We start from the raw sequence: 18767 nt of genomic DNA on the forward strand, positions 1-18767 counted from the left end.
GTCATAAATGTATATTACATCTAATGAATGGTCTTGATTGGTGGTGGTGATGCTTCAGATCAGGATTCTTCTCCCAAATTAATAAACCAATAATATAAGTTTAAGTGCATAGCTTATATTGTACTATAAATACATTACACTGCAGTATCATATTTAATGTGTCAGAAATACTTGTTTAAACATATTGCCTCAGAGAATTGAGACAGAGCAAAGTGGAACAGTATTTTTAATTTCAGCTTTAGAAGTTTACCTTAGCCATAATGATAGTTTAATTTAAATAAATAAACCCATTTCTCATTTGATAATTGTCCTTTTCTAAGTCGATGTTTCATGGTTACAGTGCAAGAAAAAAACGTGAATAAGATTTTGTTTTCTTTGCAATTGTTTATGTAACGCTTTTTTAATTTAAAAGTTCAATTTATCAAAGAAAACTAGTAATCTATTTTTCAGAACCAGATTTTTTTAATTACCTGGATGATCAGGCTAAATGTACGATACGTTTTCAATGTTAGTGTATTCTTGTTAGCAGTAAAGATACTTGTTATAGAATAAAGGTCATATAAAAATAAATGAATATCCTGAATTGCATTTTTTGTCTTGGTACTGAATAATTTTGCTACTAAACCATGTTTTTATTATTAGACTCTGGCCATGCGGATGAATTGAAGAACAATACTTCTGACATTCTTGCTTCTCCCCCTTTTAGGAAGCTGAAGAGGGAATAATTGCTTATGATGATTGTAGAGAAAAATTGACTATTCCCTATCAGGCTAAAGATGTGGAAGGATCTACTTCTCCTCAGATAGGAGATAAGGTAATATATTCATAAGTAATTATTGGAATATTTTCTTGTAATTTGTTCTGTACAAGTATTGCTAATAACTAATCAAGGCTATTTTAATTGTATATCTTTAAAATATTGTTAATCCTATGTTTCTTATTATTGTTTCACATAAAAGTTAAAATTATAAGACAGTGGTCTATATATAAATGTGTACATTAAGTGTAGATAAAAATTAGATTTTACTAATATCTTCAAATTATATGAGCTTCTTTAATAAAAAATTAAATTGTAAAAGTTGGTCTGTATAAAAATACCCCTCTTGTTTTGATAGAGTTAAATGGTAAGACAAGCGGCTTCCTTTAACTTTTCCTTGTTGATATTTTAATGGTAAAAAAAAGTGTGGGAATAGTCATGAAAGATCTAATAGGACCATATGCCATTTTATTTCAGAAGGCAGGAAACATATAGAGATAAACTACAATAAAGTACATGTAACCTGTCTAACCCTTCCAGAAAGCATTATTATTGTTAATAGGTACATTTTTTATACAGGTTGAATTTACAGTCAGTGAAGTAAAAAGAACTGGGTTGCAAACAGCTACTTCTGTTCGACTGCTTGGTAGAAACTATAGTTCAAAAAGACTTTTGGGATATGTTGCAACTCTCAAGGATAACTTTGGGTTTATTGAAACAGCCAATCACGATAAGGAGATCTTCTTCCATTACAGGCAAGTGATACTAGTAAAGACTGACTATATTATGTGAAAATGTAGTCTTTGTGGCATCTCTTACATACCACAAAGAATCTCTTTACAAGACGGTTTTTTAAAGCTACAATATTTCTTTTGAAAAGTATATAACATTTGCATATTTCAGGAAACAATTCAGTAGGATTTAATGACAAAACTTTTACCAGTTATATATAAAGTGAATATTCACTAACATAATGCCTGTGGATTTATATTCATTGGATTATTCACAAATTTAGCCACAGATAATATATCTAGAATTGATACTGTTTTATGCAGTGATTTGTCTGTTCCTTTTTTAGTTAAAAAAAGCCGCCTATTTTGTTTTTTCTAATGCTAATACTGGATTGGAATATTGACTCAAAATAATTGCATATGTGCATTCTGCTGTGAAACAGAAGCTTAAAATCAGGAGGTAATATGTGTCTGATTTTATCCCATGTTAGGATTTGTCAACTGTACATAACAGTTGAACATGGATGCGACTGAACCTTAATATAGACAAAAATTTAGATATTCTTTTTTGGTAGTCTGTATAAATAAAAAATATCACACAGAATATATACCATGTAATATACAGAAATCTGATAAATGTCATGTAAAGCTTCATACATGACATTATTTATTTATAATTTATATATCCACCAATCTTGCCAAAGGCAACTCTGGGTAGCAAACAACAACCGGATGAAACCATGTATAAAAACAACTATATAAAAGATATAAAAAAACACTTTAAAAAAAATTGTAAAAATATACAAATCCTAGGTGAGGAGATCCTTGGAAAACATACAGCTTTATGGAGTTGCTGATAATTGCTGTATAAGCATTCTTACTTTTAAGAATTGTTTCTCCTTTAAATCGGAATGCTCTAGTATTCAGTGTATTGGCTTAGTTCTGTAAAACGCTGGATTGATTAATGAAAACATTGTAGCAAGAGAAAATAATACAAAAATGGCTTTCATGTTGAATTTGCATGTGACTTGTATAATCATGTGAAAAAGCAGACCCCATTGACATTGTGACTTTTCAACATATTTCAACATACAAATACTTGATCTTCATTTCAACAATATTAACAAAGAGGATATAATATAACTAATTTCATGCACTCAGAGTTACCCTGAGGTAAGATGAGTGGCCAATAAATAAACAAATGCACTATTTACATTTTATGGTTTGTTGTGTAATTTAAACATAAATGCAAATTTCGCATGTGGGAAAATTAAGTACACCCTAAATTTATCACTACCTGAAATATTTAAAATAATCAGGTACACCAGATTCTGTGCAGATGATTAGACCAAGTTCAGTATTAGGGGATCTGGGAGGGACAATGTACTTTAAAATCTCAGATATTCAGTTGATTTGTTCTTGTTGAACTGTATGATATAATCATGCCTACATTGAAATTTTATTTCTGAAGGCCTCTGAGGCCTTCAGAAATAAAGTTATAGATACCTACAAATCTGGGAAGGAATTTAAAGACATCAAATAGTTGAACACCAATCATTCTGTTGTCTGGAAGATCATCTATAAGAGGAAAAGATTTCAAACAATTGCCAACTTGGCCAGGCCAGGACATCGCAGAAAGTTCAACCCAAGAGCAGAATGCAAAATTCTAAAGAGAGGCCATTTTATCATATGACCAATAGCTATTATTGCTACCAAAGTGCATGAGTCTACCATTAGAAAGAAGCTGCACAAATCAGATCTACATGGTTGGTGTGTCAGGAGGAAACCTTTGCTGCCCAGAAAGAACATCAGGGCAAGATTAAAAGCCAGGGCTTCTGGAATAATGTGCTCTGAACATAGGCAACAATAGAGTTGTTTGGCCACTTTTGTTAAAGACAGCACTTCATCGGAAGAACTTGATACAAAATGTAAAGCATATTGTTGGAAATGTTATGGTTTATGGCTACTTAGCTGCATTCAGGACCCAAGCAGCTCACCATCGCAGAATCTACTATGAATTCTTCATTGTGCCAGAGGATATTTGAGGATAATGTGAGACCATCTGTTAGAAGATTGAAACTCAACGAAAAATGGATTGTGTAATATGATAAGTGACCCTAAACATTTCAGTAAATCCACCAAGGAATGGCTGGGGGGTGGGTGGAGAGAGGATTAAATTTCACCAAGATGCTTGGGGGTGACTTGAAATGGGCCTTGCATGCACCAACCCTTATACATCCCATAGCTGAAAAATTGTGCTTGAAGCAGTGGGGGGGGGAAATCCTTCCCTCGATGTGAGAAACTGACAGACATAAGATAAACCTCCTTGAGGGTGCAAATACCAAATATTGCAGTCAAGGGTGTGCTTAACTTTTTTTCATAAAAGAAACAGCATCTCTGCTAAATTGAGTTTGCAATTATTTATTCAACATGTTTTCATGTTTTTGTTAGATTATGTCATTTTTATTTTGATATACTGTTTTCAATGAAGATAAAATATTATGTCCATGTAGGTTAAAAAAAGAAAATGGGTATACCGTATATACTTGAGTATAAGCCGACGCGAGTATAAGCCGAGACCCCCAATTTCACCCCCAAAAACTGGAAAAAGCTGTTGACTCGAGTATAAGCCGATCCGCGCTCTGCAAGCCTCTGCCGCCAGCAGAGGCTCGATCCGCCATTTTGCAAGCCTGAATACACAGGAATACCCTGTGTGGCCGCGGCTCTCGGGGAAGCCCTGGCTGTCCGCTTCCTCGCTCCACGCTGCCATTCGGGGCCCGTGCGTTCCCCGGGCAAATCGCGGCGCCCAGCAGGCGAGGAAACACGCCCGCTCCAGTCGCCCCCCCTTCCCTCAGGAGACGCGAAGCAAGTGACCGCCCGGAGCTTACCGAGGACTTGCTTCGGTGCTTCCAGGATCGCACGCACCTCTCCCAAGCTGCCGCCGTCCGGAGACCTGCCGAAGTTTGGGGAGGTTTGGGGAGGTGCGCGCGCACCTCCCCAAACCTCCCCAAACGTCAGCAGGTCTCCGGACCTCCGTGCCCTGCCTGCCTGCTTCTTTCCGCTGCGGAAAGAAGCAGACCTCCGCGCCCTGCCTGCCTGCTTCTTTCCGCAGCGGAAAGAAGCAGACCTCCGCGCCCTGCCTGCCTGCTTCTTTCCGCAGCGGAAAGAAGCAGACCTCCGCGCCCTGCCTGCCTGCTTCTTTCCGCTGCGGAAAGAAGCAGACCTCCGCGCCCTGCTTGCCTGCTTCTTTCCGCTGCGGAAAGAAGCAGACCTCCGCGCCCTGCTTGCCTTCTTCTTTCCGCTGCGGAAAGAAGCAGACCTCCGCGCCCTGCCTGCCTGCTTCTTTCCGCAGCGGAAAGAAGCAGGCAGGCAGGGCGCGGAGGTCCGGAGACCTGCCGATGTTTGGGGAGGTTTGGGGAGGTGCGCGCGCACCTCCCCAAACTTCGGCAGGTCTGCGGACGGCGGTGGCTTGGGAGAGGTGCGCGCGATCCCAGAAGCACCAAAGCCTCGGCCGCGCACAAGTCCTCGGTAAGTTTTTTTGTTGACTGGAGTATAAGCCGAAGTGGAATTTTTCAGCCCAAAAAGTGGGCTGAAAAATTCGGCTTATACTCAGGTATATACGGTAATTACTTTTTCGCATGATTGTATAGGGTATAGGTTAATATTTCTGAATAAGATCAAGATACTGGAAATAATGCTTCAAAAATAGGTTCTTTAAGGTACTTGTCTATAAATTATATTTCTCTAAAACAGGGGTCTTCAAACTTGGCCCCTTTATGACTTGTGGACTTCAACTCCCAGAATTCCTCAGCCAGCGTGCCCCACTGAGGAATTCTGGGAGTTTATTTATTTATTTATGGGACTTATATGCCGCCCTATCTCCCAAAGAACTCAGGGCGGCTCACAACAATAAAGTCCGCAAGTCATAAAAGGGCCAAGTTTGAAGACCCCTGCTCTAAAATGTAAATTTATGTAGCAGTTGAATATTGATGCTTCCTGAGAAAACACTAAGCACAACGTAGTGGCTGATTTCCACTTTTATACTTTAAATGTTCGGCTGTTTTGCTGGAGGTATTTATGCATATTCAAGATTTTTGTGTGATTGTTTCCAGTGAATTCTGTGGTGATATCGATAGCTTGGAACTTGGAGACATGGTTGAATACAGTTTATCAAAAGGCAAAGGAAGCAAAGTCAGTGCAGAGAAAGTGAACAAGACACATGCAGGTGAAGTTCCCTCTTTTTTTTGCTTTTTGTTTTAAACAAATAGTCTGGGGGGATAAGGGATCTTTCTACTCAGGAGGAAATATTTGTCTTTTGCTGCTGTTTTCTTTTTACTGACATTAAAAAAGAGAAACTTGTAAATTTATGATTATGAAGAGGATGAAGGATGAAATGGTGAACTATTCTTTCCACAGCCATTCTAGCTGCAAACTTCTGATTTTCCATTGCAGTAAACTAGAGACCAATTCACTTGGAGGTTGGGAGGAACCTTTTTGCTTAGGATATATTCATATATATAGTGTGTGTGTGTGTGTGTGTGTGTACACTTCAAAGGCTAAACCTTGCTTTGAAATGAGCATCAGTATGTATGTCTTACCTGTTCAAGTTCTCTGCAGTAACTATATCTACGCAATTTAGCAATGTGTTGTATTTTTAAAAGTTAGTATGTTTTACTATAGTATGTCCTGAATCCTCCCTAAATTATTGAACTTATTAGTATGACCCCAGGCTCTGGTATTGTGAGAAAGTTGGGACATTTTTACCCCGATTAAAAAACAGTTTCTTCATAGTGGATTTTCTCTAACCTAATATATTTGATTACCTTACATAGTTATTTAAATAGGGCTACTTTTGGAGGTTGCCTACAGAATTTTCCTAGTTTAGGCCCTTGTTTTGGCCAGTGAGTTGTTAAAGCTGGAAGAAAATTAATTTCTGTCAGGAAATATTTGTTGGATGGCTTATTAATAAAATATTGTTAATCAGAGATCTTGGAAATTTGAATTATCATTTATTATTACATAAATAGAATAATTAAGCTGCCCAGTGTTTTTTTATTAAATAGGAAATAGAGCCGTTTTTATCTAGTTGTTGAGAGCCAGTTTGATCTAGTTAAACCCTCAGGCTAGAAATCAGAAGACTGAGTTTATTCCCACTTTAAGCTTGAAAGCCCCCTGGTTGACTATGGGCCAGTCATTCTCTCTTAGCCCATGATATCAGGCTCAGGCAACAAGCCAGTCAGTCAGTCAATTTCTGTTGCAACAGATTTTTTTTTTAAAAGCAGACCTTACACTTGATGGAAAGTACTAATAAGCACATTCAACATAGATTTCAATGTTTTTTTCAGTTGTTTCATTATGTCAGTAAGTTAAAAAATGCAATCAAATTATACAGATTTTTTTTTGCCAAACTTGGTAATTTTATTGCAGTAAATGGCATCATTGATCTTTTATTGCAGTAAATGGCATCACAGATGAAGCTGACCCAACTTGTTACACGGGTAAAGTAATTCGCTCTCTCAGGAGTGTAGATCCTAGCCAAACGGAATACCAAGGAATGATTGAAGTCATGGAGGATGGTATGTAATATGTATCCTCACTGTAACTTTAATATGTTGTTCTGGGTATATGCATTAGTTGTAATAGGATTTGCATGCTATTCTCTAACTATAAATTCACAGAACTTAGTATTTATTTAGAATACAGGTAGTTCTCAACTTATAACAGTTCATTTAGTGACCATTGGAAGTTACAGCAGCACTGAAAAAAGTGTCTTATTCTTCACACTTACAACCTCATGATCAAAATTCAGGGGCTTGGCAATTGACTCTTATTAAAGAAGGTTTCAGTGTCTTGAGATCATGTGATCATCATGTTTGCAACTTTCTGAAAAAGGCAATGGGGAACTCAGATTCACTTAATAACCATGTTACTAACTTAACAACTGCAGTGAATCACTATGGCAAAAAGGTTGTAAAATGGGGCAAAATTCAGGACTATCTGTATTAGCTACTTTTTTAATGAAAGCACATCTTTGTTTTTTGTTTTTTCTAGGAGAAATGAAAGGTGAGGTCTATCCTTTTGGAATTGTTGGCATGGCAAATAAAGGGGACTGTCTGCAGAAAGGAGAGACCGTGAAATTCCAGCTTTGTATCTTTGGTCAGAATGGGCAAACAATGGCTTGCAACATAACATCTTTTCGTAGAGCTACTGTAGAATGTGTGAAAGAACAGGTAAGATAATTCTTTATGCATAGCTTGTGTTGTATATATTCCAATTTTGGTACATATATTCCAAAGACAATATATTTAGTTCAGCATTGAACTATGGAGTCCTTGGCATTCCTTGAGCTTGATTGTTTGCTTGCAGAGATTTAATTACCCAACTAGGTAACATCAGTGCTAGTTTGTGTGGGGTTTTCTTCCTATAATCAAATTAAAGCCAAAAAAGGTAAAGGTTCCCTCGCACATGCGTGCTAGTTGTTTCTGACTCTAGGGGCCGGTGCTCATCTCCGTTTCAAAGCCGAAGAGCCAGCGTTTGTCCGAGGACGCCTCCATGGTCATGTGGCCGGCATGACTAGACGCCAAAGGCGCACAGAATGCTGTTACTTTCTCACCGTAGTAGTCCCTATTTTTCTACTTGCATTTTTACGTGCTTTCGAACTGCTAGGTTGGCAGAAGCTGGGACGAGTAACAGGCGTTCACTCTGCTACGTGGCACCAGGATTCGACCCACCAAACTGCCGACCTTCTGATCGACAAGCTCAGCGTCCTAACCCACTGAGCCACCGCGTCCCTAATTAAAGCCAAACTGCTACTCAAATGTTACTTGCTTAGATGAATTATTTTTTTTCAGGTATATAATAGCTCTTGCTGTGGCCAGTGTTGCCTAGCATATTTAAGTGCTTTCTACTATTATTTTATTTTTTTAAAATACTTATAGCTTACTTTGGCATCTAATTGCCATAATTGGATGTCATTATCAGGTATAGTTTTTCCTTTTATTAGGATACTACTTACCAAATTTTAGACAGGTAATTTTATGTGAAAGTGGAATGAGCCTTTGTAACATCATTAGTCTGAAAAGGTGTATTTCCTTCTTTTTTTGTACAAGATCATGAAGAAGGAAAGCATTGTAGAGCCACCCCTTCTCCAAGAGCCTGCCAAATTAGAGCACAGTAATTGGAAGGAATTTTTTGCTATATAATATCAATTTTGATTTCATACAAGGAAAGAAATAATAAAATAACGATTCCTTATCCTGCAGTTATGTGGGAGAGAAAATGGATGATAGCATGTAATGTGGGATCATAAGCTTCTGCAGAGACACTAAACTTGATGGATAGCTGATAACATCTTACTGATGTGGTTGGATATGTTCTCTGCCCTGTTCCTCTAGTCTAGCCTAACCGAAATATGAAAGTTAATGCTACTACTTCTGGTATATGAACAGATGTATGGTAATATTATATTTTGGTTATTTTTTCTCCCTTAGACATAATCCACAGTACAAGATATAGTCTATAATAGGTCAGCTACCACAGAGCAAACCCCAATGCTAATTTCAGTAATTCCCAGTTAATTCAGCCTTTGACATACTAGTTGAAAATTAATAAATTTAATTCCAACACATCTAGAGAGCTGAAAAAAGATTAATTTTTGCAGCACTCCCAAACCTCTGCTTGAACTTGCAGGCATTTATGCCTCTGCATTTTTGTCTCAGGATTAATTATTAAGATAGTGAAAAACGTTTTCCTTGATTGCATAGTAAACAAAGTACATGGAAAAAATAGAAAACACGTATGATAATGTTGTTAATTTCTTCATCAAAGCACCATATATTTATTAGTAAATATTCTATTCAAGTTTTTTCATTAAAAATAACCTCCATAATAAATCAATGTAACTTGGTTAAAGGTAACTCAAATAATGGTTAAATACTGCCTGCACAGGTAGTCCTTGACTTAAAGTGACCGTTTAGTGACTTTAGTGTTTAGTGACCGTTCAAAGTTGCAGCAGCACTGAAAAAAGTGACTTATGACTGTTTTTCATACTTAACAACCATTGCAGCACCCCCATGGTCACATGATCCAAATTTGGGCACTCAGCAACTGGCATATATTTATGACAGTTGCACTGTCCCAGGGTCATGTGATCCCTATTTGTAACCTGACATGCAAAGTCAATGGGGCAGCTGGATTCATTTAATAACAATGTGATTTACTTAATTGCACTGCAAATCTTCAGTGATTCATTTAACAACTGTGGCAAAAAAAGTTGTAAAGGGCAAAACTCACTTAACAACTGCCTTATGTTAAGAGCACTACCTTTAATAAAAACTCTGGATTAATTTGTTCTGTGATCCATTTTTTTTTGTTCTGCTTTTTTGGCTGTTGATGGTATTTTAAAGAGATTTCTTGGCCCCAAAGTTCAAACTAGAAAGCCAATTTGCTTTTACTTTTACTTCCAAACAGTATCTGAAGGAAAACCATTACTTGTATGATTCTGAAGTTTTCAATGCATATTTAAGGCATATTCTGATATCTGAATATATTTTCCAAGTCTTCATCGCCTCTCTACCAAATACTGTGGAGTATTTCAGGACTGCTGATTCTTTTACTGTTGATAGTTGATTGTAAAAAGCAGATGGTATCCAGCTCTTCAGTATCTTTGCTCTCAATGCACTCATTTGCATTTTCGGCTGTCAGTTTAGATTGTTGATGTTTCTTCCTCTAGTTTTAAAGTCATACCTCTCTTCCTCCAATCCAGCTTCCCTCAGTATTTTCAGGAAATAGGTTGAATAAATATAGAGAAAGTATACAACTTGTTTGCTGACCTATGCATAATGTCGCATTCAGATTGTTGCTTTCTGACCTGTATATAGATTTTTTATATATTTTTTAATCCCATTTATATCCCGCCCTTCTTTGAAGACTCAGGGCAGCTTATAATCTAAGCACAAATCAATGTGCTTAGCAATAGCCTTCATTCTATGTATATGCCTGCTTATTCCCAAATAGTAATTTTATTAAAGATTACAATTACAGCAATAAAAATAATGCAAACTAAAAAAAGAACGTATAGAAAAGAAAAAATAGCATATAGTAAAGAAAAAGAAATTTAACATATGAAGTAACTTTCCCTTTCATCACAAGTATAAACACTTTTAGTAATTAACTCTTGTGATTTACTCACAAGGAGCAGTTGACTGGAGCACTTGTGGGCAGTAATTCAAGTAAGAATTATCGGAGAGCTGGTCTGCTTGCTGCTCCTTCATTCTGCTATGGTAATCGACTCTGATTTTCACAGAGCTATCTACAATATGCCATTTTTTCCCTGGAGTCCTAAAGACATTCTGCAAAAAGTCATGGTCAATATGAACAAATACCTTTGTTATCAATAAAACACATATTTATTTTTTCAGAGGGTGTTCTTGGGGTATCTACTGTTCATTAGCAATTAATGTCTCCTATTGCTTTTTCTAAAACCAGCTTGACCATCTAGCATCTCCCTCTAGCATGTAGGATTCTAAATCTGTATTGGTTAATTCTAAGTATTTTGCTAGCATGTTATATTAAGAATGTTGTACAATAGTTTGAACACTTTTGTTTGTTTCCTTTTTTTCAGCTAGATTTAACATTTTTAATTTGGATGGAAGTATGAAATTATTATGATATGAAGCCCTTTACTAAATATCTTAAAATGTGTCATGTTAGGAAAACAAAATTGGCATTCTGAAGGGTATGGGAAACATTTGTAGAAAACATTGCTTACATAGTGCAATTAATAAGATTATTTCTGTTCCTGCTTTCCTCTTTCAGTTTGGTTTCATAAACTATGAAGTGGGTGACAGCAAAAAACTCTTTTTTCATGTGAAAGAAGTTCAGGATGGAGTGGAATTGCAGGCTGGTGATGAAGTAGAGTTTTCAGTCATTTTCAATCAACGCACACAGAAATTCAGTGCCTGTAATGTGTGGCGTGTTAGGTAAGAAACTGCTAATCATTAGCAGTATTGTTCTTTTCACAGAAATAAATTAAGTAATCCTGATTTCGGAAATGTTACAAAAATATTTCATTAGCTGTTCGTTTCTTGGCAGCATTATATCAGTTTGGGTGGATTAATAGATACCAGCATTAATGCATGTTTTTTTTCTTACAAAAAGTACGGTATATTCTGTTTAATTCACTTATTTGCTGATAAATATAACATTGATTGTTGTGATGTTTCAAGAAAGCATCACATCTTTTGAAAACAAGTATATAGGAAAGCATCCTGCCTTCTACTTGATTATATTTTTTTCTTTTGAGAGGCCCGCTAATACAACATTCTTTCAAAATTCCTAGTGCACCCATTGACAAAATTCTTATCCTGCAAAATACTGTCATAATCAACCATTCGTTAGTTCCCACAGATGCTATCAGATATTTCTCCCTGGTATCGGGGTAGAAAGATATACAGCAATATTCACTTCTCATTACTTCAAATGACCAATTTAGATTATGCAATGTAACCATTTCTTTTCAGTCATTGCTTTGATTATCTTTTTATATCAGATAGGCAATTTGTCTCCAAATCAAATTGAATTGATCTTTATTTGTGTGTGATTAGAAACACAAGGAATTTGTGTACAGAAGCACTCACTATGCAGCCATACTACATGGGTAAATATAAATAGACATTAGCACTGTAAGAATTAGGTGTTCAGCATGAGAGAAAAAAAACCTCTTTGTCCAGTTGCTTTGGCATGCAATGCCCTATATAGCATCATCTTCAGGGGAAGAGTTGAAACAATTTATGTCCAGGATATGAGAGGTCTACAGATACCTTCTCAGCCCTCTTTCTGCCCTTCACAATATACAGGTCTTTTATGGAAGTCAGGCTGATTGCAGTTATTCTTTCTGCAGTCTTAACTATTGGTTGGAGTTTGATTGCTGTCCCAAACCAGTTACAGAAGTACATATGACAGACTCAATAATTCCCCTGTAAAACTGTATCAACAACTCCTGGGACAGTTTGAACTTCTTGAATTGACGCAGGAAGAACATTCTTTATTGTGCCATTAAAATCAAATCTGATGTTTTTTAATTTTTATTTGGTGTGCGTTGGAAGAGGGGTAGTCTTATACGGCAAGTATAGCCCAAACCTTATAATTTAACAGGAAATGTAGGGGGTCGTCTTATATGCCCAGTCGTCTTATACGCTGGAAAATACGGTAGTCTTTTTAAAAATTAATCTGTTTTTCACTTATTTGTGCTTTTATTGAAATTTTAAACGTGAAGGTGGCAGTTCAATTATGCTTATTGCAAAGGTGGTTCTATTAGAATTACAGAATAATTTGACATTTCTTTGATCAAATATTCTGATTTTCATCTTACTACTCCACTTAGTAATCATTTAGGATTTTATAGAAGGAGAAACCAAAAGCCATAGTATTTTTATGTGTTAATTCTGTTCCCCCCTCCCCTCATTCTCCCATTGATTTTGTTGGTTTCTATTAACAGTGAAGGTGCTAAAGTTGTAGCTGCTCCACGCCCTGACAGACTTGTTAATCGTTTAAAGAGCATTAATTTGGATGATGCCAGTGCTCCTCGTCTAACTGTGCTTCGTCAGCCAAGGGGACCGGATAATACAAAGGTATGTTACAGGAAATTTGCCCATATTTCATAATATTGGAATTTCAGCTTCTATGACAGAATAACATTATTTCTGATGGCCACGTCATTGGAATGATATAAATTTATGAACTTCTTACATTTCCTATTTGAAATGGACCAGTGTATACATGGGATGGGAATACACAATTTAGTGTTGAAACATTTTAAACTATAATTCTTAGAATCCTTTAATATTAGCTATTTTGCTGGAACAAATTGGTGTTATGCAGTAATCTAAATATTCTTGGCAAAGTGATGTCCATCAAGGTAATGAAGAATCAGATGGGACTGAAAAATGAAGCTAGCATAAAGCAGTAAATAGACATTTTGTGATGGTTGATGAATAAACATTGATATAGCACTTTATTGGGCTAGGGCAGGGGTAGGCAACTTCGGCTCTTTTATGACTCGTGGACTTCAACAGCTGGCTCAGGAATTCTGGGAGTTGAAGTCCACAAGTCATAAAAGAGCCACGGTTACCTACCCCTGGGCTAGGGTATCAGAGAGATTAAATCCAGAATATCCAGAGATTAAGCCCATAATAATATGATTGCTGTTTGGAAGGGTAGGAGTAAAAAGACAAAGAAGTATGATCATGAGTAGACAGGAGTTATCTAACATAATTGAATAAGAGTTTTCAGATAAAGGAAGAAATGGTTTTGAGAAGAAATTTGAAGAAAAAGAAGTTGCACCATTTGTTGAGGGGTATGTTTTCAGCAAGGGTTAGGGTTTAAAATCTTTGACTTATTTTAAAATAAACATTCATATCACAGAAGGTGGTAGTTAACATAGTTTAAGGTATCTTGTTCTTCAAAATAACAAAAGATAGATATAATAGCTAAGTATAAGGATATAATGAGGATGTGGGTCTTATTTCTGAGGTTTCCTGATTCCACAATAGGGGACCTTTGAGACAGGACGTGCATCTCTTTGTGTCCTTTTTCCACATTTGACGGAATAGTAACTGTTAAAGAGGACCATCAAAACTCACCTCAGGTGGACAGATTCTTTATATTCACTGAAAACATTCCATTCCAATATACTATTTTGTTTTGCTCTTTCTTGATATTTTTCACATTTCTAGAGACACTGTTTTTGTTAATAATTTGCAGTTGCTTATTGTAGTCCCTTTGAGTCACAGGTAAAGAGTTATGCAACTGTGTAGAGTGTGTTCAGAATGTTCTAGAACTTATAGAATTATTTGCGGAGCACTGTCTTCTACATCTACCATGTGACTAATATTTGTCCTTGAACTCTGATATTAAATACTGTTTTATTTAATTTTTTATTTGCATTTTTACATATACACTGGCATGATATATTGGAAAAGGCTTGTTCTAGCAAAAAGTTCTATAAGCTGTACGTTTCCAATAAAGCTCAGTACAATCTTTCTGCATATATTCACAAATGACAATTCAAAGATTTTCAATTAGAAATAAGTTACTAGTTCTTGACCAGAATTTATTTGCCCAGTATAGGCAAATTAGGTTTTAGTCAGGACTTTGGTGTGCAATGCTTTATTTTTTTGGACAGTTAAAAATAATACACTAAGTAGGACCTGCAAATAGGAATGTGTGGAACATTCTATATTCATTTTTGGTTAATTGTAGGAAATATCAGGTCCACAAATTGTGTTGAGGCATTTTAGAAGATAGCATAAACACAAATAAGAGCAAAATGGGGAAAAATGTGACCTCAGTAGCAAAATGTATGTGATGCCTATAACTGTCTACTTTCATTGTCATTCGTTTCAACATCCAATTTAAACTCATGATATATTTTGCCATTTACAGGGATTTGGTACAGAGAGAAAGATTCGTCAAGCTGGTGTTATCGACTAACTGGTCTCAAAGCAACTAATATTGGAATATGGGTGGGGTCTGGTGAAGGGTATTGAATATCCTTGTATTCATCCCTTCCAAAATCTAAGGAGCTATTACACCAGTTTTAACACCTTCCTCATGTTATGTTTAAAAATAAATTTATGAAACAGTTTTAAAATATGCACAGTTGCATCCTGGAGAACCTAAGATGGCGCCTTATATTAACACATTTTAGAAGCTTTTTGAATGGTGCATTTAAAGCAACTGGTAACTGCAAATCTACTTTGCCTCTTTAAATATTATAGACAGTTCTATTCTGGAAGACCTTATGAAATTCTGCACTGAAAAGAAATATATATATAGACACAACATGCATATATTTTCCTTGATTCAATTTTGCCAAGGTATTACTATGCCTTAGGTCTCAATTATTTTGTCCTCACCAAGGCAGGGAAGGCTGATTTTCTGTTCATTTTCATCCAGTTTTGAGACTCGTGAGGATAGATACAGTAACTGTATTATATAGAATCCTACATGAGTACTCAAACATTTATTTGATGGCCAAATGTTAATGTTTTTTTATGTCTCATTGTAAATTCAGATCCATTTAGCAAGCAACATTATCTCCTAGATCTCATTGAACATATTTTCCAAAGTAGACTACTAGTTTTTTTAAAAATTGCAATTAGCATGCATAGTGCAGAATTTCATAAGGATAAAGTGTGCCATCAGTGTGGTAACTTAAAGATATTTAAAACAATGCACAATTTGCTGCTTACAACACTGCAGCTTCTAAACCCGGTTTATTTTACTGATTAAAAAAATAAAAAATAAAAAGTTGTGCCTGAAGTGAATACATTTTTTTTGCAGCCAACACCCAGTGTACTGTAAAAGAATACTTAGGCTTTCCATAGCTGTATTGAGACTTTCATCAAGGTGAAATAGTTGATGTCTGTGTGCTTTTTTTTTCTCCCCTCCTTCCAGCCCGTCCCCATACCTTCCTTCCCTCAGCCACACTTTATCAAGCAAGCAAACTGAATGATTGGTCTAAGTATTACTTTAACCAAAAAGATCAGGAGTTATTTACTTTGAATAGAGGGCAGTACTGTGTTTTTCCATGTTACCTCTATTCTCAATTTAGGGTTTTTCTTCTCTGGGAGATGCATTATCTTTGTAAAACAAACATTGCTTTCTCCAATTTTTCTGTTAATGGCAAAGAATGGAAATAGAATAAAGTTTTACTGATTTTGAAAATTTGCCTCTGTCTTCTAACTTTTTCATAAATATCTCCCACCTACTTTCCTCCTTGGCAAATTTCTATGTTTTTAGAAGACGTTCAAGATCCTGAATAAAAAATGAGACTTTCCCCCATTTTTATGACCAGGCAATGAAACTCTTTTTAAAACTTATAACATTTTCTTAGTCTTCCTGTACTCCATTTTGCACACATGAAAATTAACATCTAAAATTCCAACCACATTTGCACATGCACTAGCATCTGATTAACTGAATATTGGGTTATTGGGTATTAAACATGACTTGGTATCAATTTACAATTCACACTCAACCAAATTTCCATTATTTGAACTTGCACTAATTACGACCTATAATCCAAATTTCTGGCTTAGTATTGTTAGTATGGAAGGGATGCGGTGGCTCAGTGGGTTAGGACACTGAGCTTGTCAATCAGAAGGTCGGCAGTTTGGCGGGTCGAATCCCGAGTGCCGCATAGCAGAGTGAGCGCCTGTTACTCGTCCCAGCTTCTGCCAACCTAGCAGTTCGAAAGCACGTAAAAATGCAAGTAGAAAAATAAGGACCACTGCGGTGGGAAGGTAACAATGTTCCGTACACCTTTGGTGTCTAGTCATGCCGGCCACATGACCACGGAGACGTCCTCAGACAAGCGCTGCCTCTTCGGCTTTGAAACGGAGATGAACACCGGCCCCTAGAGTTGGAAACGACTAGCACGCATGTGTGGGGGAACCTTTACCTTTATTGTTAGTATTAAAAATTGAATACTGATTTTTGCTACAATAATTGAGTTTGTAGATGTTTATCCTGAATCAAAATAATTCTGGATCAAGCCTGAAGCTAATTTAAGAGGATTGTGCTTTGGATTCAGTACCAGAAAGATAGTTTCAAAGTGTGCAGGAACAGGAATTTATTTATTTTATACATCAAATTTAGAAACTGCCCATCTCGCAGTGTGATCCTGGATAGCGTACAATTAAAAAAATGTAAATATATCCCATCTATTTGCATGTGTGCTTCTCTGAGAAACCCAGGTGAGTTGGCAGAGTCAGGTCTTCAGATACTTCCAAAAGGCCAGGAGAGTAGGGGCCTACCTCACCTCTTGGGGAAAATTCCAAAGGGCGGGTGCAGAAGCAGAGTAGGATCTCTTCCTGGACCCTACCAGTTGAAAGTCTTTGAACTGAAAGAGTCTGCCTAACTAGGTGAGGCAGGCCAATGTATTGGGGATGGTTCTGCCAATAACCCATAAATATATATACACCTTTGAGTACATCTTTTGAGTTCTATGGTTTTATGTATCAGGACATAGTAAAAATCATCAGGTGCTTTGCAGTTCTTAAAAGTAGGTAAATGTAACCTCAGATGAACAACACAACATATTACACCATGTCATTTATTTTACATATAAAATCCATCAAGCATCTGGTGAAAATCATGCAGATTTTCAGTCAACAATACAGTTAGTCCTAGATGTACAACCACAATTGAGCCCAAAATTTCTATTGCTAAGCAAGACATTTGTTAAATGAATTTTGCCCCATTTTACGATCTTTCTTGCCACAGTTGCTAAGTGAATCACTGCAGTTGTTAGATACTGAGTGAGCCTGGCTTTCCCATTCATTTTGCTTGTCAGAAGGTTGCAAAAGGTCATATGACCCCAGGATATTGTAACCATCATAAATACATGCCAGTTGCCAAATGTCTGAATTTTGATCATGTGATCATGGAGATGCTGCAACAGTTGTGTGAAAACCAGTCATAACTCACATTTTGAAGTGCTGTTGAAACTTTGAATGTTCACTAAACAAACTGTTGTAAGTAAAGGACTATCTATCCAGTACCATCTACAGGTGAAAGTACATGCACATTTATATCCCCAGTCAACATATCTCTAATCTCAGTACAAGCATTTGTTACTTACAGTATTTACTGTTACATGTAATACAGGTAATCCTTAGTTAACAACAGTAATTTGAACCTGACAGTCTGCATTAAGTAATGCAGTCATAAAACATGTCATGCAACTACAGTGATTCCAGCAATTTTGGTAGTTCCAGTTGTTGACATTGAGGGAATCCCATATGGTTGTTAGTTGCAATATCACAATCGCCATTTGCGACCTCTTGCCAGCTTACCTGTTGATCTTCCTTGTTGGAAAGGGGCAGTGAAGGTTGCAAATAGTGATCACTACCTGGAGTGCTGCAATGTAATTACAAACAGGTTGCCAAGTACCTGAATCATGATCGTGCAACTGCAAGGATCCTTCCATGGTGGCAAGCGTGAGGACCAATCATAAGTCTCATTCAGCACTGCTGTAACTGATCGCTAAACAAGTGGTCATTGAACAAGGACTACCTGTACACAACCAAAGAACAACATACCTCTTCCTCCCTATTCACTGTTGAATTGCACAAAATGTTCCAAAATTCAAACCTAGTGTTATACACTTTCTCAGTCACACATTTCTCCATGACCTATAGAGGAAAATAGCCCCTAAACTGCCTACCATTTGAAATAAAGCAACATTCGTCTTCCCAAATATTGATCACTGTTCT

The 18767-nt window shown here is 36.6% G+C and overlaps 1 protein-coding gene across 6 annotated transcripts in view; it reads left to right on the forward strand.

The window, feature by feature from the left end:
- CSDE1 (cold shock domain containing E1) overlaps positions 1–16215 on the forward strand; it is a 35267-nt gene extending 19052 nt beyond the window's left edge. For all 6 annotated transcript variants that reach the window (XM_083357475.1, XM_083357476.1, XM_083357478.1 and 3 more), the window contains 8 exons: positions 707–814; positions 1337–1512; positions 5601–5713; positions 6945–7064; positions 7540–7718; positions 11305–11468; positions 12986–13118; positions 14932–16215. In XM_083357475.1, coding sequence (XP_083213601.1) covers positions 707–814; positions 1337–1512; positions 5601–5713; positions 6945–7064; positions 7540–7718; positions 11305–11468; positions 12986–13118; positions 14932–14979 — 1041 coding nt within the window. In that variant the 3' untranslated portion in view covers positions 14980–16215. The remainder of the gene's footprint in view (positions 1–706; positions 815–1336; positions 1513–5600; positions 5714–6944; positions 7065–7539; positions 7719–11304; positions 11469–12985; positions 13119–14931) is intronic.
- The last annotated feature ends 2552 nt before the right edge of the window (positions 16216–18767 follow it).

The sequence above is a fragment of the Vipera ursinii genome (assembly GCF_947247035.1).
Source record: "Vipera ursinii genome assembly, chromosome: 3".
Taxonomy (NCBI): domain Eukaryota; kingdom Metazoa; phylum Chordata; class Lepidosauria; order Squamata; family Viperidae; genus Vipera; species Vipera ursinii.